The sequence below is a fragment of the Eumetopias jubatus genome, unplaced genomic scaffold, assembly GCF_037043125.1.
Source record: "Eumetopias jubatus isolate StellerSeaLion01/CBP00866 unplaced genomic scaffold, mEumJub1_p1.0 scaffold_1, whole genome shotgun sequence".
Classification (NCBI taxonomy): Eukaryota; Metazoa; Chordata; class Mammalia; order Carnivora; family Otariidae; genus Eumetopias; species Eumetopias jubatus.
The window spans coordinates 165,599,898-165,624,512 of record NW_028274807.1 but is presented as its reverse complement, the minus strand read 5'-3'; the positions used below and the strand labels follow the sequence as shown (position 1 = coordinate 165,624,512).

At 40.6% G+C, this 24,615-nt stretch overlaps 1 protein-coding gene across 3 annotated transcripts in view; it reads left to right on the top strand.

The window, feature by feature from the left end:
* ATG7 (autophagy related 7) overlaps window positions 1–24,615 on the top strand; it is a 232,300-nt gene that overhangs the window by 30,842 nt on the left and 176,843 nt on the right. For all 3 annotated transcript variants that reach the window (XM_028101770.2, XM_028101772.2, XM_028101771.2), the window contains exons 7-12: window positions 841–990; window positions 11,281–11,369; window positions 12,972–13,093; window positions 16,837–16,927; window positions 17,709–17,853; window positions 21,058–21,216. In XM_028101770.2, coding sequence (XP_027957571.1) covers window positions 841–990; window positions 11,281–11,369; window positions 12,972–13,093; window positions 16,837–16,927; window positions 17,709–17,853; window positions 21,058–21,216 — 756 coding nt within the window. The remainder of the gene's footprint in view (window positions 1–840; window positions 991–11,280; window positions 11,370–12,971; window positions 13,094–16,836; window positions 16,928–17,708; window positions 17,854–21,057; window positions 21,217–24,615) is intronic.

The following is a 24,615-nucleotide window of genomic DNA, read 5'->3' as shown; positions in this document are numbered from 1 at the left end:
CTGAGCCACCCAGATGCCCCCAGAGTTAGTCTTTGTGGTCTAAGAAAGACAATAAGGTCATCTGAGATGGTCCTGAGGAGAGCAAATGAAAATAATCAGGCTAGTAGAACATAGACCCCAAACCAAAGAATTTTGATTGTCATTGAAGCAAGGATTGAGTGGCAAGATGATTTGAAATCATGAAGCACTAGGAAGGAGCCCTTATTGATGAAAAAATAGTAATAAGTTTGTTTAGGACAAATTGAAGGTTGTAGTTTTGTGGAACTAATTTCCCAAGAAGAGATATAAGTGGAGGAAAAGGATTATGCCATGGGACTGACTACTGATGGATACAGGGTTTCTTTTAGGAGTGACATAAATATTCTAAAATTATTGCACTGATAGTTGCATAATCCTGTGAACATGCTAAAAACAGCACTGAATTATGCACTTTACATGGGTGAGTTGTATAGTAAGTGAGGTACGTCTCAATAATGCTGCTGTTTTATGGAAAGGTTCAGGGTAAAATTCATCAGTGGTGGATTCAGTGCTTCGTTATTACAGGAGAGAAATAATGTTTGGAGCTCTCTCTACACCTTTGTGATTAATATCTTAGGGAGCCACCATGCTGCACCATAAAATGTCTCCTCATGCCCTTAAGACACAGCACCATGCACGTAGAAAGTGTTATATAGAAGTGAATATTTGGGGTACTTCTATGTTCATTTGCTACAGAAGAATAACATGGTTATGCTCAGTCATTTCTAGTCTTCTGGCTTTAAAGTACCTTTTATGTTAATTTTTAGCTCAGAACTAGATATGTAATTGTCTGGAGAATAACTCAATGTTTCCTGTTCTTAGATTCAAGCCCTTGGGTGTGCATATGATGATCTTTGTCAAACAGAAGGAGTCCCAGCGCTACCTTACTTCTTAATCAAGTATGATGAGAACGTGGTGCTGGTTTCCCTGCTTAAACACTACAGTGATTTCTTCCAAGACCAAAGGACAAAGGTCAGAAAAACTCTGAGTTTTGTTTTATTATCCCTTAAAAAAAATCTGATGTTCATGTCTTAATAGACCACTGCAAAATTCAAACTCAACTTAGATTTCTTTAGCCCTCCAAGGAATGTTGTGGAACATTCTTTATCTTCATGCTCTCCCACCCCTGCTGTTCCCAGATCAGCTTCTCCAGATTTTCTTAGCTCTGTTACACCTCAGAGTAATTTTGGGTTCCTCCCTTCCTATTCGTGACAAAGTTATTTCAATTTTCCTTCCTGATATATTTTGTATCTATATTTTAACTTATTTCCAGAGTTACCACCATAGGTCAGGCCCTGATTACCTCTCTCCTGGACAGTTAGAGTCTTCTTGCTTCTATCCTGTGTATCACCACTTGCCTCAAACTGCTCACATTCACCTGTCCTTCAGAGATCCGGTTAATGGTGTCTTCCTTCTAGCTCCAGGCCACCTCTCCTGCCTCATCTTCTATTTTCCTCATAAACCATTGCTCAGCTGAGTTTGCCTGTTTTTTTCAGAGAACCCTCCCCCTTACCCCTAACCCCACTAATCAAGTCTACCTAGGGATTTTTCTTTTTTTCTTTTTTTTTTATTTAAAGACTTTATTTATTTTGACAGAGAGAGAGACAGCGAGAGAGGGGACACAAGCAGGGGGAGTGGGAGAGGGAGAAGCAGGCTTCCCGCTGAGCAAGGAGCCCGACACGGGGCTCGATCCCACGACCCTATGATCATGAGTTGAGCTGAAGGCAGACACTTAACGACTGAGCCACCCAGGCACCCCTACCTAGGGATTTTTTTCTATCTCTCTTTGACCTTGCACTGTATCATCTGAAACATGTTCTATGTGTGAAAATCTTAAGAAACTCTCCTTGTTGGAATCCTAGCTCCACAGTGAAGCCTTCTCACAGGGTGGCCTGGCCGTGTGTGATCTTTCCTTTTCTGATCTCACTGCACTTACTTTCTGATCCTCATTTACTGTCCTGTTCCCTTGTGCAGATTACTTTTTGTTCCATACTAGATGGTAAGCTCCTAAAGGCAGAGCCTGTGTCTTAATATAGCTGCATCTACAGTGTCTAGAACTGGTCTTAGGTCCTCAATAAAATTCTTCTGAACAAATGAAAAAGTACTGTAAGTATCTTTCAGAAGTGTATATAGTGAGCTATCTCAGCCATATAAGGGACTGTAAATTAAAAATAAACAATTGATGAATTTTATGAAGTTACGAAGTCAAGTGGGATAATTTCATTAGCCATGTAGATATATCAGAGTTGAGAAAAGAGAGACCTCTAACAGATGCCCTGATTGTTCCTTAGCCTGAGCTTAAGATACTTTTTTTTTTAAGTACATTTTCTTCTCAACTACATTAGCATTTTCCTTTACAAAATAATACTGTATTAGGTGCTAGGCATTCTGTTTTCTATCCTCTTCTTTTTTTTTATCTTTTTGAAAAATACCTGTTGTGAGCCACTAAGTGACTGGAACTCACAAATAGCATATCACTTTAGTTTAGACAGTGCTGATTGCCCAGTTTGAGAATACTGGCCAGTAAATGAACTGCACTAAGTATGGTTCCATTTGTGATTTTTATTTCCAGCTGCATCTTTCTGTTTTTAAATTCTCTTGAAGCTATTCATTATTTTAAGGTTTCAGGTTTTTTTAAGTAAACATTTTGTATATTTCCTACTAATCTTTTTCTATTTTTTAAAGACTAAGATGGTACCATATTCTCTTTTATTGTAGCATTTAGCCTAATGCTGTTACACTCTGTATCAACATCTTTTCTGATAGGTAACATCCAATTTTTGACATTTAGTTTTCTCATACTTCTTCACTATTAGGAGCCTCCCTATGCATCAAATTCCTGCCCTCCCCCCACTTATCTTGAATTATTTCCTAGTTTCTAGATAGAGAATTACTGACTTAAAGGGTTTGGACATTTTAAGAGCTATGATCAGTGGTGTGCTGGTAAATGTTTGACAGCTGGCTCTCAGGTGGGGCAAAACTCTGATTGTGTATGTTTGCTTCTTTCCATGGTGCCAGTACTCCCACCATGGCCGAGTTGGTACTGCCAAAGTGAAGTCACAGAGTGCAGAGATGGGAAGAGATGGTAACAGTTGGCTTTCCCCAGTCTGTTCAGGTCACCTCTGGCCCACTGCCTATCATAACTGTAGCTCACAAACTGTGCTGGTTTTCCCTCCTGCCAGCCATGCACCCTGACCAGCACTGGGATGTTACACATTTTACACATTTGCATCAGTTAAAAATGGGCCTTGTTTACGTGCTTCTTTCCCTCAGTGAGATGTTGATGCCACTTACTGGTCACGGTGGCAACTGCATTGTTAACAATTAGTTGTCTTTTAAGCCAGTGTTTGTGATTCCATCAAAAACAGCCCGTATCGCTGTTCTGTTGCCAGTCTTTAGGGAAAGCTTGCTTGAGCCCTCTGCTTTCTTTAGAGCAGTTATTGAAGATTGGATGTTTGGGAAACATTTTGTAATTTTAACAATATTAGCCTTTAATTCTAGGGTTTTAAAATCTTTGGACAAGAGCAATAGCAAAGGAACAGCAATTGGTATGCTATTAGCAGGGCTCTTTCTTCACTTAGCAAGCTCCACATCTTGGCAGCCGTCTGTGACATGGCGGCGCATTAGATACTTGGATTTTCTATCCTGTACTTTTAAAACATATAATCGCCTTGGCACATTTCCTGTTATACTGAGTATTTGAGTAATAGATGGTCGTTTGTCAGATAAGTGTGTTTTAAGGGATCGGTGTGGAAATTTCTCCAGCTGAAGATACTCAAGTTGACAATTTTGCCCTCTTTTCTTTCTCACATTGTACTTTTCAGCAAACAGCTGGGTGGACCATAGCCAGAGCATGACTGAGCTACTTCAACGAATAGTATGCTCTCAGCCAAGTAGAAAGGAGCATTTATTTCGACAACCTTCTAAACAAAAATTTTTTTTCCAATTACATTTTGCTTCTTTCTACTGATTTGTATTATAAAAGAAGTGATTTGTCCAACTTCACACAATGATTGTGTGACAGGCTTGTTGGAGAACACAGAACTCCTAGCCCATAATGATTTCTGACTGCCACTACCACCAACAAAAAATCTATTTACCCAAGTAGTTAAGCTGGCTTACCTAGCATTGTGCTGACTAATTCCTATAGTGATTAAAGTTCCTGATTTGGTTTCAAAAGCACTTAAAGATTTTGGAATCACTTTTGAATCATCAAAGAAATATTAAATGATGTTCAGTCTTATGTCAAATGGATTCTATCATTTTCCTGTGTGGATGCTTGCCTTTTGTACTCATGCATGCCTCATGTGGGTAGGAGAGTTACTTTAAAGCATCTCAAAGTCAACCTCCCTTTGTGGTTGATAGATTTCTCTTCAGCAGTTCATTCCTACTCTGTAGCTCATCTTAGGTCAGGTTGCTCTAAGAAACTTATTCCTGGTTTTTTCTGCTCAGAAAAAGTGGTGTTTTTTTGTTGTTGTTGTTGTTTTAACTACCTTCCTATCTCATTGCCTTTGTATTTAGTGTCAGAAATGTACTCATTCTTTGAAATTAGGTACCCACTTACAGTATCTAATTATGACATTCTTGTTTCTATAAATTCATTTAGTCCCAACTCTTATAGATGATAAAACCCAAATGTAGAAAATATTTGATAAACTGGAACTTATCCCCTTCTTTTCTCTGCCAGTTAGGAAAAAGGGAACCTTGAGATGGAAGGTAGATCACTATGTAACGATAACAGATTGAACTGAACGGAAGGGTCAGTGCAGGTACAACAGAGTTTATTTACACTACTGTTATAGTTAGCATCTGTTGAGTGCTTGCCTTGTTTCCAGTCTCTGTATCCAGGCAGAGTTCTCTAAAGAGGGGAAACCTAAGGCATAGAGAGTGTATGAGAGTAGATAACTCAGGGCATCTGCTAAGAGTCCAGGTTTATTGAGTCACATTTGAAAATTGAAACTGAGAGTCTCAATATGAAGGGCATTTTCTGGGTTGATGCTATGTAGATTCTTCCTAAATGAAAATTGAGTAGCCTTTAGATACCCAGTAAGATTGAGCCTAATAACTCTGTGTTGTCTTATAACCTGTGTAGGATTTTGTTTCTCTTTTATGTTCTATAAAGTTCTATAATTCTGGAGCTAGAAGGAATCCTTTGAGATGAAATGATACAACCCCTCCATTTTATAGGTAAGGAGAGAATATCCCCACGGTCACTTTTCTTTCCTATGTTAGTATGTTTGTCTACTCATACCCCAAGGTCTGAAAATCAGTTAGCGGTAGAAAGAAAACACATGCCTGCTGACCTCTGGCTTTTTCTACCACATCAGGTCATTTTCTTCTTCTAAGCTGTTTTAAATGTTACGGAAGTAGAAGGCCAATCTCTCCCTTCTCCCCCTTTTCTTGCTGGATAATAGAGTTGTAAATATCTCTGATAAATTTTTGAAAAGGTGAAGTCAAAGCGATGATTACTTAATAAATGTAGTTTGCCAGCAGATGCCATCAGTCATGACTGATAGAAGGTTACAAAGCTGAAAGGTGTCCCAGGTGGTGGTGGTGGCCAACGGGACCAGAAGAACTCAAGGGAGACAACTTCTTTATTCAGAAGGAGCCCTGGGGGAGTGCTTCATTCTTCAAGTTCTCTCGCTTCTCAGAGCAAGTCTTTGAGATTAAACTGTCACATCCTCCCCAGGAGAGTCCCAGTGTTAAAATGTCACTGAAGGGGGAAACTGTACTGTTGAGAAAGGAAAGGGAAGGAAAAGGAGCCAGCCAAGATGCTGCAACCATGGCTTTATATGTGGGCTTCAGATCTCTGTTGGTCAGCCATCACCTCCCTCCCTCCAGGGGCCCCCCAGGATCCCTGCCCAAAGATGGGATGTAAGGGGCGGGGCTTTCCATATAGTGGGGCCTGGAGAACTGGCCAGTTCTGTCATTTATTCAGCACAATTTGCTGAGCATTCCATACTATGCCAGGTACCACGGATGGAAAGATGAGCATGATAGACATTGCTCGAGCCCTCACAGAGAGAGGCCAGCAAAGAAACAGATATGAAATACATCCTGTACTTCCTCCATTCTAAAATACATTTTTCTGGGGTGCCTGGGTGGCTCAGTTATTAAGCGTCTGCCTTCGGCTCAGGTCATGATCCCAGCATCCTGGGATTGAGCCCCGCATCATCCTCCCTGCTTGGCGGGAGGCCTGCTTCTCCCTCTCCCACTCCCCCTGCTTGTGTTCCCTCTCTCGCTGTGTCTCTCTCTGTCAAATAAATAAATAAAATCTTAAAAATAAATAAATAAATAATAAAATACATTTTTCTGGGCGCCTGGGTGGCTCAGTCGGTAAGCGTCTGCCTTCGGCTCAGGTCATGATCCCGATGTCCTGGGATCGAGTCCCACATCCAGCTCCTTGCTCAGCGGGGAGTCCGGTTCTCCCTCTCCCTCTCCCTCTGCCCTTGCTTGTGTCCCCTCTCTTGCTGTGTCTCTCTCTGTCAAATAAATAAAATCTTTAAACAAAAACAAGACAAAAACAAAATAAAATGCATTTTTCTTCACATTTTAATTTTTCAAAGTCAGGAATTGCTCACAGTTGTGTATATTTAATGTAGTGGTTCAAATCAGATATGGTTTGAAAGTACATTTTATAATCTGTGGTGCCTTTGAATCAAGAAAATACCATGCTTCAACAAATAATCACAGTTACCATAGGAAAAATATAGGATACAACAAACCCCATTTTAAGCACTCCTAGACCTGTGGTGGCTAGTGCTAAAAAGAATAGTGTACATAAGAATCACATGAGGAGGTCACAGAGCACGTGAGTATTGGTACCTCAGGAGGTCTGGGATGGGGCACAGGTAATGCAAGTTCAAAGAGCAGCCTGAACAGTTCTGATGCAGTTTGTGTGTGGTGGACCATACTTCGAGAAATCGCCGCAGACTCTCAAGAGGTCTTTATACTAGCTGTACTTTAGCATCACCTGGGGAGCTTTTACAAACTAATGCTCAAGCCATATCCCAGACTGGCGAAATCAGAACCTTGGGAGGTGGGATCCAGGCAGCAGGATTTTTGAAAGCTTCCCAAGTGATTGTCACGCACATTCAGATATGAAGACCAAGATCAGAGAGGGTTGAAGAGCAGAGCAGTGGTGCTCAAACTGCAGTGAGCATGCAGATCACCTGGGTCCTTGTTAAAATGCAGATTTGGATCCAGCAGGGCTGGAGACAGGGAGCCTGAGATTCTGCATTTCTGACAGATTCCCAGGTGATGCTCCTGGTGCATGGACCGCATTTTACAGAGAATGGAAAGACACAGAGCCAGTCCAGACTTTCCAAGGTAATGAAAAATGGCCCCATAGACTTTTTTCTTTTGTGTACAAGATCACCTTCTCTAATGGTTCTCAGAGTAAGTGTGTGGACTGGCCCAACTGCACCAGAATCACTTAGGCACTTTATACAGATACAGATGGCTAGGCTCACCACTGGAGATTTGGAGGCACGAATAATATTAGCAGCATTACACATGTGCAGGGCTTTTTGTGTCAGTACCATATCCTGTAATCCTCACTGTATCTCTGTGAAGCAGGTGCACAGAGGTTCAGGTTTAAAAAAGATTCAGGGGTGCCTGGGTGGCTCAATCAGTTAAGTGTCTGACTCTTGATTTTGGCTCAGGTCATGATCTCAGGGTCATGAGATTGAGCCCCTGTGTCAGGCTCTGAGCTCAGCAAGGAGTCGGCTTGAGATTCTCTCTCCCCCTCTCCCTCTTCAACCCCCCACCCCCTGTGCTCACTCTCTCTCAAGTAAATCTTAAAAAAAAAAAAAAAAGGCCGAGGCCTAGAGGCACCTGGGTGGCTCAGTCGGTTAAACATCCTACTCTTGATTTCAGCTCAGGTCATGATCTCAGCGTCATAAGATTGAGCCCCACGTCAGGCTCTGCGCTGGGCATGGAGCCTGCTTAAGACCCTCTCTCTCTCTCTCTCCCCCTGCCCCTACCTGCTCCCCCCCAAAAAAAGCTGAGGCCTAAAGGATTTGACCAATTTGCCCTAGGCCATTCATGTAGCAAGGGGCAGTACTCAGAATAGTCTCTGCAAACTCTATTTTTAAAAGCTTCTTGGATGCTGGTGTTTCATCTCCCATGGGAAAGGAAATCTCAAATAAAGATATTCTGTGTTTCCTGAAAGGATGGTTATATGTTTGAATCTGTATTGAATTAAATATGAATCTGTCTGTTTGCATCAAAGACATGAAATGCATCTAGACAAAAAGCATCGGTGTTAGGAATAAGAAAATTTCACATAGAGAAGGTAGCAAAAAAAGAATATCCTTGGAATAATGCAATAATTATCTGATAAGACTAGAGTAAAATTCATTTTCAGAGGTTTGTATTGAGCACAGATGAAGGCTAATTAATTGTCCTTCAAGTTATGGTGCACCAGTACAATGGAATGCCATTCAGCCACTACCAACAGTGGTTGTAGAAAGACATTTATTGGCATGGAAGAGAGTTCACGATAGAATAAGAGATATAAAACAGTATTTATAGCATCTCATTTTCAATTAGTAATAAAAATTGTACTAAAATTATATAATTGTATAAAAGTTGTGATAAAAATATATTTATGCAAAGATCAAGTTATGGGAGGTTATATACCAAAGTGTTAATATTAGTTTTCTCTGGATAGTGGTCTTATAGGCCTTTTCTTCCTGCCTGCCTGCCTGCCTTTCTCCTGCCTTCCTGCATTCCTACCTTTCTCCTGCCTTCCTGCCTTTCTCCTGCCTTCCTGCATTCCTACCTTTCTCCTGCCTTCCTGCCTTTCTCCTGCCTTCCTGCCTTCCTGCCTTCCTGCCTTCCTGCCTTCCTGCCTTTCTCCTGCCTTCCTGCTTTCCTGCCTTTCTCCTGCCTTCCTGCCTTCCTGCCTTTCTCCTGCCTTCCTGCCTTCCTGCATTTCTCCTGCCTTCCTGCGTTCCTGCATTTCTCCTGCCTTCCTGCCTTCCTGCCTTCCTGCCTTTCTCCTGCCTTCCTGCCTTCCTGCCTTTCTCCTGCCTTCCTGCCTTTCTCCTGCCTTCCTGCCTTCCTGCCTTTCTCCTGCGTTCCTGCCTTTCTATCTTTTGTTTCCTTTCTTTCCTTTCTCTGAGTATGGGTTAAGCTTCTGCTTTGTGTCTTAACATTATACTGAGCATTGTAGTAAAATAAATGGAGTTGTTTGGCCTGGCCCTATTCTTACAGAACTAACTGGATCTAGAGTAACCAAAATTCTACCATGTTTTTATTTAACCCACAGCTACACCTATAAAGGAAACCTGTGGGTTGATTTATGGTTCTCTCCCAGCCATCTTTCCTCCCTCCCTCCCTCTCTCCCTCCTTTCACCCACCAACCCATTCACCCTCCCTCCTTTCTTCCTTTCCTCCCATCCACCCACTCATCCATCATCCATCCATCCCTTCATCCATCCATCTTATCATTATTCAACATGCATTCACTAAGTGTCTGGTATGTATATATGAACTGATCATGGGGAGATGAAAAAGATAATCCTTGCTCTCTAGATGCTCATTGCTTTCTCTTTTTTTAAATAAAGTTTTTATTTTGGAATAATTTTAGATTTATAGAAAAGTTTAAAATACAGTGCAGAGAGGGTTCCCATACACTCTCACCCAGTTTCAGTTTTCTCTAATGTTATCCCCTTACAATACCATGGTACCTGAGAAACCAGCATTGGTGGATTACTATTACCTAAACTCTAGACTTTATTCACATTTTCACCAGTTTTTCCCACAATGTCTTCTTTCTGTTCCAGGAGCCATTCCAGGAGACTACATTGCCTTTTGTTGTCATGTCTCCTTAGTCTCCCCTGGTCTGTAGCAATTCCTCAGACTTTCCTTGTTTTTGTTGACCTTGACAGTTTTGAAGAGTACTAGACAGTTATTTTGGTAGAATTCTCCTTAATTTGGGTTTGTCTGATGTTTTCTTATGATTAGACTGGGGTTATGGGTTTTTGGAAGGAATGACACTAAAGGTGAGGTGCCCTGGTCGTCGCATCATATTGGGGGTGCCTGATACTCACATGGCATCCCTGGTGATGTTAAACTTGATCATGTGGTTATGGTAGCGTTTGTCAGGTTTCTCCATTGTGAAGTTACTGTTTTTTCTTTGGGAGTGGGTCACTAAGTCCAGCCCCCTCTCAAGGAGGAGAAGGATTAAGCTCTACTCCTGGAAGGGGCAGTATGTGTAGATACTGTTTAGAAATCTTCTGTAAAGAAGACTTGTCTCTTCATCTTCATATTTTTATTTATCCCATTATTTATTTATAACAGTATGGACTCACAAGTGTTTATTTTATACTTTGGGTTTTAATCCAATCCTGCGTTATTTATTTGCATTGCTCAAATTGTTCTAGCCTTGGCCATTGAATGCTGTTTCACTTGGTTTTCTGGTGTCCCCTTGGCCTGGCTCCATGCCTTTGTTTGTTGAGCACTTATTGCTGCAGGCTCATCTTGTATTTTCCCTGCCTCAGCCCTAGGATTAGCCATGTGTTCAAGGAGCCCTGATTCCTTTTATTAGAGAATGGTATTTAGAAATTAAGATCTGGGTGCTGCATGCTCATTGTCTTTTGAAAAGAAGAAGAAAAAGTAAAAAATGTTATGTATAATTTACAAATTGCTATGGAATCACAGCAGACAGAGTGACTATTCCCACCAAAGGGAGTCTTCACTGAAGAAATGGTATTTGAAGTTGAATAGTTTTCTAGATAGTCAGCGTTGAGGGGGTTGGAGGGGGCCAGAGTGGGAGGAAATACATATTAGCAATATCAAAATCATCTGACTTTTTAGTTTGATCTGACTGTAGACTTACAGGTAGTGGCCCTTCTTTGATTTTCTCATTACATAAACGCTAGCAATTTTCACAGATTGTGTTTCTTTATGAGAGGATGTTCTCTGTGTGAGCCCTGACAGTTGACTGTCTTCCCTCCCTGATATTTTCCTTGCAATCTTTCTTCCTTCTAAATGTATCTAGTTCCTACTGTGCCAGGCCTACTGCAAGGTATGGTGGGGGTGCAGAGAAGAATTTGATAGCCCCTCCATCCAGAAGTCCTGTGGTCTGGTGTGAGATCCTTTTGCTTTCTTCTCTTCTCTCTAGCCCTTCATCACGTGTCTAATTGTTAATGTTTTTGCAGAATAGCATAAAAAGGAAGAGAAAGTCTTAGCAGTGTCAGTACTGTGAACCTGACATGATGCCTGACTCACTCAGAAAGTCTTTTTTCTTCACAGATAACAGTTGGTGTATATGATCCCTGTAACTTAGCCCAGCATCCTGGATGGCCTTTGAGGAATCTTTTGGTCCTAGCAGCCCACCGATGGTATTTACATGTGTGTGTCTGTGTCTGTCTGTCTGTCTCTGTCAATCTGTTTTTGACATTGTGTCTGCCTCTGTCTGTGTCTCTTTTTTCCCATATGTGTTTTTTCATTTCTGGCATAGAAGCCAGATTATAAATCAATTCATCAGTCATGATCCAATTTCCATCAATGGTAAGCCCCTAAGCAGGTGTGTTATGGAGCTGCAGACTCTGACCGTACTACACTAAAGACATTTCAGAGTAGGGTAGGGTGAGCAGCCAGAGGTCCCAAGCCAGAAATTCTCCCACCTCTCCCTCCAACCGTCTGGGTCACTCTCAGATAGGATTTTCCTACTGCTACCATCTTCCTTTTCTCCTCGCCCTAAAATAATGAAAACAGGTTATCTAAGAGGTCAGTATACATTTAAAAAGATGCTCAACATCATTAGTCATCATGGACATGAAATGTAATGAGATTCTACTTAGTAATAGAGATAATGAGGTACCATGCTGAGATACTACTACATGCTTACCAAATGACTTGAAAAAGATGACAGTACCAAGTGTTGTCAAGATGTGAATCAGCTGGAACCCTCAAACTGCTCAAAAACTGGCAGCATCCACCAAAGTTAAAACTATCTATGGCTCAACAGTTTCTTTCCAGGTAGATAATGCAGAGAAATGTGCACTCAGATATAAGCAAAACACATACGCAGGGATGTTTATAGCAGCATTATTCTTTATAATCAAACACTGGGAATAACCCAGATGTCCTTCAACAGTGAAATGGTTAATAAATTGTGGCATATTCATTGCGACGGAATGTGATGTCGTAGTAAATCTGAGTGAACTGCTGATGCACGTGTCAACACAGATGCCATGATGTGGAGTGAAAATAAGCTGGCCCTTAAGAGAATATGCCCTCTCTGATTCCTTCCATGTAAACATCAGAACAGGAAAAACCCAGTAATGGACTTAGACATTAGAGTAGTAGTTACTCTTGATAGGGTGGCCAGTGAATGCGAGAAGGCATGAGATAAGCTCCTGTATATTTAGGATTTGTGTACTTGTCTTTATATCTGTTTTACTTACATAAAAATGCTTTAAAAAAATGAAGATAGCTTAATTATAGATTGTCCCCGGAGAGAGAATGGTTAACACTTGCTTATCCAGGTAGTGTGACTGGAGAGTACACACAGGCTTGCTAACTACTCCTGACTGAGGTGCTGTTTCATAGAATGTGAGTTCAGATGGGAGAAGGGGAATCAGGAGAACCCATGTATGTCTTAGAGGTTCTTTTTAATGTCTTGTAAGCTTTTTTCCCCTGTATTTAAGACGCATTTGTCAGAATTATTTATTTGTAATGTGATTGTTATATAAACTTCACTAAGAAATCACAGCCAATTCATTATTCAGTCTCTAAGCATTTGGACAAAGGAAAGCATACGTGGACATGTTCAAAATCTCTCAGAGGTTAAGGCCGTACCCCAAGAGTGTCAAGGAGGCATAATTAACGATGAATTGAATACTTTCCAACTGGTTTTGCTGAAGCTCTTATGTGAGCTCTTTCTTTCCCTTCCTTAAAAAAAAAAAATGAATTAATTCAAACCTGGGGCCTGACATCAGGAGTAGCAGTTTCCAGTCTGTTGAAGTCCTCTGCTTCCGGGACCGCACCATGCAGGGGGTGAGAGACATTGCCCACAGCATCATCTTCGAAGTGAAGCTTCCAGAAATGGCATTTAGCCCAGGTAATTTGCCGGTCTTTGAGAATGCATATAATTATCATTTATCAGAAACTGAAGCAAGTTTAACTTTCCTTTCTTCCCTTCACAATGGCAGCAGAAGGTAGTGAAAAGTACAGCTCCTACCTCTTTGCCCATGGGAACACCTCCCTTGAACAGAGGGCACACTCTGCTATTCAGAAAGGAACAAAGGCAAAGATTGTCCTCAGGAAATTTCCTCCAGGCCTTTTTTTTTTTTTCCCAGTCTTGAGATTTCTCCCCACCCCCCACCCCCAGTTTTTGTTTCACATAAAATCTTTATTCCTGACCTTTCTTACAGGAAGAACAAAATATTAATACACTACATATTTATTTGTTATATAAGGTTATGTGTGATCTTTCTCTCCATATAGTAAATCAGTCAGCAAAAGTGCCATTTCTCCTTCCACATTTAATATTCTTCACTAGATCCTGTGGGGTAGACATCAGCTGTTATCTCCATTTCATAAGTTAGGAAACTTGGGCTCACAGATATTTTATAGATGTGTGTGTATGTGAACATACATTATGTATTTATATACATGTTACAAAGATAGAATACATACTCAAATTCGAGTAAAATAAAGATAATAAAACCTGCCTCATGGAGTCTCCCTTAGGATGAATGTGTGTCCTGTGTAAAAGACAGCATACAATGTCTGGCATATTATAGTCATTTAATAAATGCTAATTTATGTTAATTTCCTATCTTACACAAAGCCCTGCATGCTCCAAAACGATCCCTCAGATTTCTATGACTTACATGCTTTTCAGGGTACCTTTACACACATTGTTTAATTTGCTCTTCACCACATCTGCATTGTTCCAAGGCACATTGCTTTCTTTCTTCTGGGGGTCCTATGCCTCAGAGTGTGTGTGTGTGTGTGTGTGTGTGTGTTGGGGAAAGCAGTGTTACCATCTCTTCTGAGATGTCATTTCTAGAGTGAAGTTAGAAGGTTTCAGGATTGGCTCTGATTGGCTCTGAGCAGATTTTATCAGTGATTCTTCGCTGCAGCACTGATAAATGTCTTAAATAGATTTCTTGGAGAGATTAACAGAGGATTTGGCTTGGTTAGGCAAAGAAGGCTATAGGTTAAGTTGAGAGCCCTAAGAAATCCACTGCTTCCCTGCTGTGTTTAGATCCATGCATTTGATTTAGCACCCTCTTCTGGCACATTCTAAAATAGCTTCCATGTGCTGTTAACTGAGGTGCCATACCTGCATGTTAAGCCACAATTGTAGATAGTTCTAGGGGAATGGGTGAGTTAACTAGCAAGTGATATGTGCCTGGTCTGTGCCTGGTAGGCCACCAGGTGCCTTCCACACTTCCTCGCTCACTTAATCCTGCCAGCTCCTATAAGAGGAGGCACTTTTGTTTCCATCTTTATGATAAAGTCATTGCATGATTCTTCCTTCACAGCCCCAACAATCTTGCTGATGCTTGGTGAAGCTGGCAAAGCCTGGAAACATTGCACATTTCCCTTTTGGAAAAGATGCTTCCTATCACCCAATAAATGCCTTCAATACATCTTCTTTATGCTTGATAGTGAGTGTAGATTATTTAGTTTAGGAAAGGCAAATTTTCTTTTTTTCATGTAAATTAATGTTTTCCCTCTTAGCTGTAAATAAAACTTTAAATAAAACCTGGTAAAGAGTTATTCTGTATCATAGTATGAAATGAAAGCTATTGATGTGGTAGTATTTTTTATTATTTTGAAGACAACCCATAATTGCAATGACATTGGCATAAGAAGTATAATTTTAATCATCTTTTGTTCCTCGTGGTGCAAAGAGCCCACTGTCCATTGCTGATACAAAAAGTGTTCTGGCATCCAGCCGAGGGAGGCAGCAGGCTCTGCTGTGAGTGGGACATTCTTCATTTTAATTCCTGTCCTTGATGTTCTCCTTCTGCTTGTTCAGCTGTGGGAAAACAAGACCTAATTTTCTCCTAAAAATATTTTTCTATTAATTTGGGGCACGTCTTATGGATGTAGTTTATATAGAGGCAGATAGGATAGATTAAATACTATTGATAAATTACATTTTTTCATAGTTAATAAGCTTAAAGTATATCTAATTTTCTTAGAAATGGCTGTAACGTTTTGAGTACAGAGATGTTTTCGTTGGAAATGAAATTTTGTTCTATGACTTCTTATCTGTAACAGAAAGCTTAGGTCAGAGTTGTTAGTTGCAGTACTAGACTGTGGTTCTGAAGTTCTTTCAAGTTTTTGCCTATATATTTGAGAAGTATTTTTTTATTTAATGTAAGAATACTTAAGGAAAACAAACAAAACATGAATTTAGTAACATGTCTGAACTCCTTTTCCCAGAAAAAAAATTTTGAACTCTTAACTACTATAAGAACTCATCTTTTATATCATTTTTAACTTTTTGTTACATTAAAAAAAGAAAAAGGACCACATCAGAGTGCCTGAGTTAAAATGGGAAGGGACATTTGTATTCTGGCTCCTTGCTGTGAGTGATGTCTCCAGCCATAGCTTTCGAGGATAACTGACCCCAAGGTTTTCCGTTGGTCGTCCTATCCCAGAAAGGAAAGATCGCGTTAAGAAAATCTACACCTTCTAGGTCCTATAATTATATTGCGCAATACTATTTTAAAAACAGAGGTCAAAAGCTAAAAAGTTCCCAAGGAAAGAAAAATAGAAGTGCTGACAGCAATCTAAAAGTAGGAGAATGGCCAAAGAACACCAACATACAAATTAGAAACATACAGTTCTTCCCAGTAGTCCTATACATTTTTAAGTCAGGGAGTTTCTGTTCCTTCAGAGACTGTTACTTAAGGCAGACATTGGAGGGGATGCTAGCAGCATAGGTTGTGGCCAAATGAATTCCCTGATAAGGAGTTGAGGCTTTATTGTGAATTTCAGGTATTTGGTAAGAATGGGAGAGTGGCAGAGGTCCTAAGATGGGAGGAATGTAAGAGAGGCCCCCATTAGCAGGTTTCCACCAAGGAAGTCAGATTACCATTAAGGTGAGAAAGTAGCAGGAGTATTCTAGAAAGCAAGTGAGACGCTTAAGAGGATTTCATAATAGTAGAATAGAGCAACTACGGGACCCTTACCCTCTCAGAGCATCACACAGAACTGGAATTGGAAGTTCAGAGGCACCCATAGCAGAGGTTAAAAGAGGTTAGTGGAGAAAAGAGAAGTCGGGGAAGGGGAAGGTCTGAATGGATAAGGATAAACTTAAAGGAGAGGGCAGCTTAACAGAGGGACAGGCTAGGTACGCAGTGACAGGGTTGAGAGGCTGAGCAGAGGGACATGGTAAGGATGAAGAACAGGAAGGAGGAACTGAACACAGAGGTTCAAAGCCTGGTGGGAACTTCAGCAGAAAAGTGCGGTCACACTAGCTGGGGTTCCTTGGAGAGAGCGCCCTCCACAGGGTTCTACCTGTATACCTGTATCCGAGAGAGGATTGTCATATTTTGAGCAACTGCCAGGAACTGGGGAAGTGGAGGCAACTCAGGCCAGAGTCGAGGGCTATTTCAGAAGCCCCTCTCCAGGAAAACCATGCTCAGGTCCGGTGGTCTCCAAGTGTGCGGGTAGTTGAGGGAGATGGTGAGCAACTTAGCAAGTACGTGCAAATTCAGGCCCTGGAGCCTCTGTGAGAAAGAAGTGAACTGAAAGCTTATTGATGTGTGGTCCATCTTGCTACTTACTTGTTTTTATTCTTCCCTCCTTCGTTCAACTCACTATTTTATTTGCCTTAAGATTGTCCCAAAGCAGTTGGATGGGAAAAAAACCAGAAAGGCGGCATGGGACCGAGGATGGTGAACCTCAGTGAATGTATGGACCCTAAAAGGTATATTTTGGAAGCTGTTTTCTCCACTGGGGCCATTTATCACCAGGACACACAGCACATTCTGTCAGGCCAGCCGCATTGCTCAGCTCAGCGCAGGGGGTGCTGTTCACGTTGTTGAGTGTTCCTCCACTCGTCGCTGCCTGACTCTTGATTTAAGTGTGGTTGTGAGAACTAATACCACTGATGGAGATTCGGAAGGGCACACAGTTCATCTACTCTTCTAGACATTATAAATTTTGTTCTTGCTTTGAGCTGAGACTCTCAAACCTAGTTAGTACAGATACCTACTAACGTTTAGTCCTTTATTCATGGCCCTTTAATTTTTCCTATTAGCCTATACTGAAGGACATTTTAAGAAATATTTCATGGGAACCAACACTGTACTTAAGGGATGATATAAATGCACCCTTTTTTGAGGGGACGTGGAAAATATTTCTTGGTTTTCAGTATTAGGGAAAACTTTCCTCTTAAGTAGCTGGTGTCTTTCTATTTATAGATACAGTGACTCCTATAAGTGGTCATGTTTGCATTTTCACCTTGGCTGCTAGGGGCGCAGTATCAATCATGGCCTATCACTAGCAATTGCAGTGTTCTACACTGGCACAAATTGTGTGCCATTTCTCCTCCCTGTTGCCCTAAAGCTCCATCTTATTTTCCCTTTGATCCCATTTTGCTCAGGATTTGTTCCCCATTTTCTTATTCGGATGCTTTCTATCTTTTAAGGATAAGATGGGGGCATAAATGAGTGACTGAGTGAATAAATAATTCTGTCATTTTCTAGGTTAGCTGAGTCATCAGTGGATTTAAATCTCAAATTGATGTGTTGGAGATTGGTCCCCACTTTGGACTTAGACAAGGTTGTGTCTGTCAAGTGTCTGCTGCTTGGAGCTGGCACCTTGGGTTGTAATGTAGCTAGGACATTGATGGTAAGTTGGTGGAGGCCAGATGTACCTCTGAAGCTGTGGCTTCTTTTCTTATTTTGCTGTACCAGATTGCCTTCTACCTCCCGCATTCCCCTTCCCTCCCCCCACTCTTCTTCCCTCCCTCTCTCCCTTCCTTTTTTCTTTTCCCAGTTATCTTTTTAACTATAAAAGGAACTCATACTTTTATTATAAAGTAGAAATAGAAGGTCTTTCTCCACCCCCATCTCAAGTCCCATTTCCCAAAATTAAGAAGACTTCCTAGATTAGTACACAATATCATATTCCTTGAAGTTTTCATAGGCAGATGCGAACATAGAGAGGGACATTTGTCATCTTTGCTGTCACTTGTTTACAAAAATTGGATTATAGTATACTGTCTGTAACAGGTTTTTAGTCTTAACAGAATGTGTGTTCCATATAATTATACATAGTATTTTGTTGTATGACTGTGTCCTCAATTTTTTTCCACCTCAGCATATTTTTTTGAGATGCTGTTGAAATGAACATTTTTATATCTTTACATATGTATAGGATTATTTCTTTAGGAAAAAAGGCCTAAAAGTGGAATTATTATTTTAGAGAGAATGTACTATGTGTGTGTATGTGTATATATATGCAAACACACACACACACACACACACACACACACACACACACACGTACAATGTATACTATGTACAATATGTTTATATGGGTTTTTTTCAAGCTAAATTACCTTCCAAAAACATTTTACTAGTCTGTACTTTTAGAAACATGTACAAAACAGAGCTTTTTAATTTGCATTTCTTTTATTAGTGAGAGTAAGTCTTTAATTTCATTTCTTTTGTGAATTTTATTTCTCTTATTCATCTAAATTTTAAAATTAATTGACACAAAATACATATGGTATTCTCTTAGCATCTTTAAAACTCTCTATCTTTTTAAAAAATATTTCCTCATTCCTAAGGTTGCATGTTTATGTTTTCTCTTTTTTTCTCTTATTCAGACTTGCCAGAGAAGCTTGTCTATTTTATCAGTCTTTTGGGAGGACTAAGGCCTTGATTTATTTATTAGTTCTATAGGTTTTGGTTTTGTTTTGCTTTTAGATTCATTACTATCTACTTTTATCTTCATTAATATCTTCCTCTTTTGTGGAATCTATTTTATTGTTCTTTACCTGGCTTCCAGAATTGGTGCTTGGGTGTTCTTAACATTTTTAAAAATTATAAAGGCAGTGGAAACCTGTAGAAAATTTGTTAAGTGTTAGAGTTATAAAGCAGGAAAAGAAGATACCCATTTTCCTACCACTTTTTCACTTATTTCCTTTAATGTTTGTTAAATATATATTTAAAAATCTTATTTATGATAATGTCCCACGCTTTTATCTATTAACATTGTAGACACTTTCTCATGTAATTAAAAATTATGCCTATTGTTTTTAATGACTATAGAATATACGTTTTTATATGATGAAATATACTGTTCTGAGACATTCCCCTAGTGATATACTGTTCTCAGACATTCCCCTAATGTAGGCGTTATTCTTTTTATTAAATATTTATTTATTTATTATTTATTAAATAAAACTATTTATTAAAATATTGTTTCCAGTATTTTACAACTGTAAATTATGTTGTGGAACATTTTTGTTAATATTTCAGATTACTTCCTAGGATAGATTGCTGGAAGTATTTACTGAGGATAGATTGCTGCAAATAGGCCAAAAGATAGGAACATTTGAAAGACTGTAGAAACATATTGCCAAATTGCTTTCCAGAAAGATTACATCAGTTTACATTCTCAACCCGTACAATAGCTTTTCATCACCACATCCTCACCAGCATCGAGTGTTACAGTCTTCTTTAATCGTTGCAGATTAGCCATTTAAACATTCCAGGAAGCCAAAAGTTGAGTTCGAATGCCCCCTGCATGTGGCTAACCTATGGCCTGTTTGTAATTTACCTGGCTTTCTTCCCACTGCCTAGCATCTTCCCAGACTGCCTTCCTTGCAGTCCACTCAGCATTGCTTTAAGGAATGTAAAAATACTTCAGAAATAAATGTCCCCAAACCAAGCACAAGTGACTTTTAGATTTTTCATACCTTTATTCTGCCTCCATGGTAGATTGCTTCGCTGGTAAAAGTCACTTACAAAACTAGGTGAGTAGACCAAAGTTTACCAGTGGGCTTTCAAAACAGATAATCTAAACTATGCTTTTGAAAGGATGGATTCTGGCCTGTCCTTCTCAACCCTGAAAATGAATCTTGGGTTCTTGTTGACTGTCCCCTTGGAACCATCAGTCTAATTGAGTTTCTGAGTCCCTAATGGAAAGATATTGAAATAAGAGAGCAGAATCAGTTTCATAGCCAGTCATGGCAGGGCTTCTCTTAGATCACTATGCTTTTTTATGATCTGCTAAAATACACACTGCACCTCACCCTCCAAAAAATAGGAATCTTCATTTGGTTGCAACTCTGTGGATCTAATTCCTTCCCCACCATTAACCAGATCTATGACCTTAAGTGATTTCCAGGCTACTCTTGCCGTCTCTATAGAACAAAATAATTGGACAAAGGATGTTAAAGATTCCATCTCACTTTAAAATTTTGTGGTTCTATAAGACTTTATAGGAGTTATAATTGAAGCATATGAAATCATGCAAATTATTTCTGATAATATAGAATTGTCCCCTGCATTACCGAATATTAATAAGGCCTTTACGTCTTGAAGTAGTACAAAATCTTCTATGATGTTATACAATGGGGAAAAACCCATAAGTCATTTTTCTGAGGAGTTAATTCAGGCTTTAAGTGAGTTTTAATCTGAGCTATTATTTACACTTAATTATTCATTAAGGGAAAGCAAGGACATTTAGGGGCTTACTGCTAATCCTTCTAAGACAGCAACATAGACAATTCTTATGGGACTCACCTCCAAATCTTTCTCTGGTGCCACTGTCAAAAATAATGAGTTATTAGTCAGACCCACTCTGACATTTCTTAGTCTCATTACTGCAGAAAACCAGGCACCCGGTATATAATTATTTTGTCTTTTAAAGGAAGTTGACCCTCTGTTGATCAGAAACTGAATTTGCACAATTCATTTTCTGAAGTTTCCTGTATTTGAGGTTCCCAAGCTGATCTAGAGCAAAACCTCTTTTAGGGATTTAAGAGAGATATTCCATGACATGTTCATCAGAAACACACCATGATCTCTTGTTTCCATGCAGGGTTGGGGCGTCAGACACATCACATTTGTGGACAATGCCAATATCTCCTACTCCAATCCTGTGAGGCAGCCTCTCTATGAATTTGAAGATTGCCTCGCAGGTGGTAAGCCCAAGGCCCTGGCTGCAGCAGACCGGCTTCAGAAAATATTCCCCGGAGTGGTACGTTGATGCTGTTTGAGGATGTCAGAGCTTGTCTCCTATAGCTTCCCGCAATTAATCTTGGGGAATGAGGCCCTGTCGTATTGGTAAAAGAGAGTTGGATGTAGGCGGCTGGGTGGCTCAGTTGGTTAAGCGACTGCCTTTGGCTCAGGTCATGATCCTGGAGTCCCGGGATCGAGTCCCATATTGGGCTTCCTGCTCAGCGGGGAGTCTGCTTCTCCCTCTGACCCTCTTCCCTCTTGTGCTCTCTGCCTCTCATTCTCTCTCTCTCAAATAAATAAATAAAATCTTTAAAAAAAAAGAAAAAGTTGGATGTTTGTTACTTACTACCCAGGACTTCATGATATGACCAAGCCTCTGTTTCCTATTTGCAGAGATGGGCACTGAAAAACAAAGCAAAACTCTCATCTATTATTGTGAAAATAAAATGAAAAATTTATGAAAAAATGTTTTTGTAAGTTGCAAAGCATTATCTGAGTCTAAGTTGAGGAATTTGGGAGTGTGCATATTTTTATATACTGCCTTATTCCAAAGGTATTCTTGGTAGCTCAGGTATAGGATATTCTTTTCCCTTCATCACCAGAATACTTAATAGTTACTTAGTACAGGTTTATGAAATTAAATTGAATGTAGTCTGTGCAGAATGAAGATCTGGCTAAATATTCAGCTTTTTACTCGAGCTGCTGCTTGTTTCTGAGTTGCATTGTTTACTTTAAAAACACCAGATAATAAGAGACAAGTCATTCAGCTCATTTGATTCAAAATCTTGCCAGTTTTTTTTTTTTTAGGTCATCCACAAAAGAAAATGTGCATCTTGCATGCGTAATCAGTTTATCTGACAGAAGTTAGATGTCTCCAAAGCATCTGCTAACACTTAAAGTGCCACAAGAGGCTCTCAGCGCTACCTAAAAAAAAAAGCTCCCGTTCTCAAGGTTTTTCTGTTTAATTACTCAGTATTAGATTCATTCATTTTAGTTCTTGCTTTAAAAGAAGCAATGTTGTTGGTTTTGTCCATTTCACCAGTGATCCAGGGGAACATCATCTGTTGGGTCTAATTCAACACTGTTGATTGAGCACCCACTATGTCCCCAGCTAGATGCTGAAGGCCAAAAGAAATAAGAATGTTACAACCCTGTCATATTAATTAGGTTTCTGCTACATTATTGCATGTCACACAATCCTCACATCTCAGTGTCTTATTATTATAAGCATTTATCTTTTTTTTTAAGATTTTATTTATTTATTTGATAGCGAGAGAACACAAGCAGGGGGAGCAGTAGAGGGAGAGGGAGAGGCAGGCTCCCAGTGGAGTAGGGAGCCCGATGTGGGGTTTGATCCCAGGACCCTGGGATCATGACCTGAGCCGAAGGCAGACACTGAACCATCTGAGCCACCCAGCATTTATCTCACACTCACAGGTCTGCAGATTGGCTGTAGCTTAGCTGCTGGGCTAGGCTGGACTCCAGGCTTTAAGTCAGGTTCCAATCTGTGCTGTGTGTCATTATTTTAAAATCTGGGTTCAGGGAGCAACAGTCATCTAGGTCATGCTCTTCTTATGGTAGAAGGTGGAAGTGTAAAAGGATTGGTGAAAACTTATTATACCTCTAAAAGTCTCAGCTCACCAGTGACACAGTGCAGCATTCTCCATCCCCATGCCAAAGCCAGTCACAGGGCCAAGCCCAAAGTCAGTGGGGTTGGACAGTCTACTCTGCCTTCCTAGCGGAGGTCCTGCAAAGTCATGTGGCAAAGGGTGAAGACATTTAATTCTATTAGTGAGAGGCAGTATAGAGTTGGGAAGAATAATCCAGTCTATCACTGAAAAGTGTTATGAACTCCCTTCAGGGCCCAGACAGACCTGGCTTTGAAGCTGACCTCTGCTACTAACTAGTTGCCTGAAGTTTTTCATTGTCCAAATGGTCTGTGATCCAGTGCAGTCCTCCCTATTTATTTGTTCAGTTATTCTTTCCTTATTCATTAAATATTTAAGGCCTTCTGTGTGCTAGGGACTGGAGAACAAAACAAAGTTCTCTCTCCCCTGCACGGAGCTTCTGTAGTCCAGAGGGGGGACATGGTCAATAACTCATTCCATAAACGGTTGTAATTATAGTAAGTGCATGAAGTAGGAGCTCAGTTGCTGTGAGGACATTTACCAGGCAGCCTGACCTGAGCTAGACTCGCTTGAGGAAGCTAAGTCCTAGGGTGAGTGGGGGTCAGCTAGATGAAAGGTGGCAGAGCTGTCTGTGCAAATGCCTGAAGCAGGAGGCAGCACAGCATTTCTGTGGAACTGAAGGGAAACGGGGAGCCTGAAGCATGGAGGTCAGGAAGACAGAGAAGGGCCTAGGACAGAAGCTAGGGCCAATGTTAGGGCTGACTCACGTTGGGCCTTTGAGATCAAGTTCACCTTTCCTTGAAACCATCAGCCCACGAGGCTCAAGCATCCTCCTTGGCGTTTACATTGTACTACTCTGCTTTCCCTACTGGGTTATTCAGTCCTTGAGGCCAGGAGCCAGGTCTCTTCTATGTTTATCCTTCCTGCCTTATAAACAGTAATGGATAATGTGCAGAGTCCATTAAAGTCCTGGTGTAATCCAATTTCACCTACGGGTTACCCAGGCTTATGGCGCTTTCTTTGTATGTTCGGTTTGGTGTCGTTTCCTTCAGCAGATACTTGCTCATCACCTTCCTCATACCAGGCTGCAGACACGTCTAAGGGAACAAGAACGTGGAAAGAACTTTTCTGCTGCAAATACCCTGTCTACTCCTGGGGTTGAATTAATTGAATAGGAAAAAAAACTGACTATTAATAAGTCAAGTAACTATTTGAAGTTACCTTTTCTTTTTTAAGACAAGGCAATAAAATGTAGGATTGCGGAACCACACCAGAGGTTTTAAAACCCAACTCTGGACATCTCTTTTTAACCCTGATGAGTAACTGGTATTGGACCAGCTCTCCTACCATAAACAATTATGCAACTGGGTAAAATACATAAAATGACTCTCTCCGTCAATGAACAATGGAAAGACTGTGGTCCTAGACAGAAAGGAAAGAAAGAATGTCCCAGCCCATTGCATGGAGGCACTTTCTGGCCCATGCCAGAGCCCATGAGGAGCCCAAGGAGATGTTCTTGGGCTTGATGAGCTGAGGAAACTGACATCCAAGTTCAGAGCAGCTAAGGGAGCTGGAACGCACAGGAGAGTGTATCAGACATGCAGGAGCTGAGCAGAGAAGTAGTCTGGGCAGGACCTTGAGTCTTTGACCAGATCAAGCTGCATGAGCTCAGGGCATGACTCTGTAAGCCTGGGCAAAAAAGCACCGCTGTCTGCTGTGAGCTGAATGGAGATTCCAGAGCTCCCCCAAGGCCAGGAGACATTGGAATCCCATCTATCCAGAATGGAGCG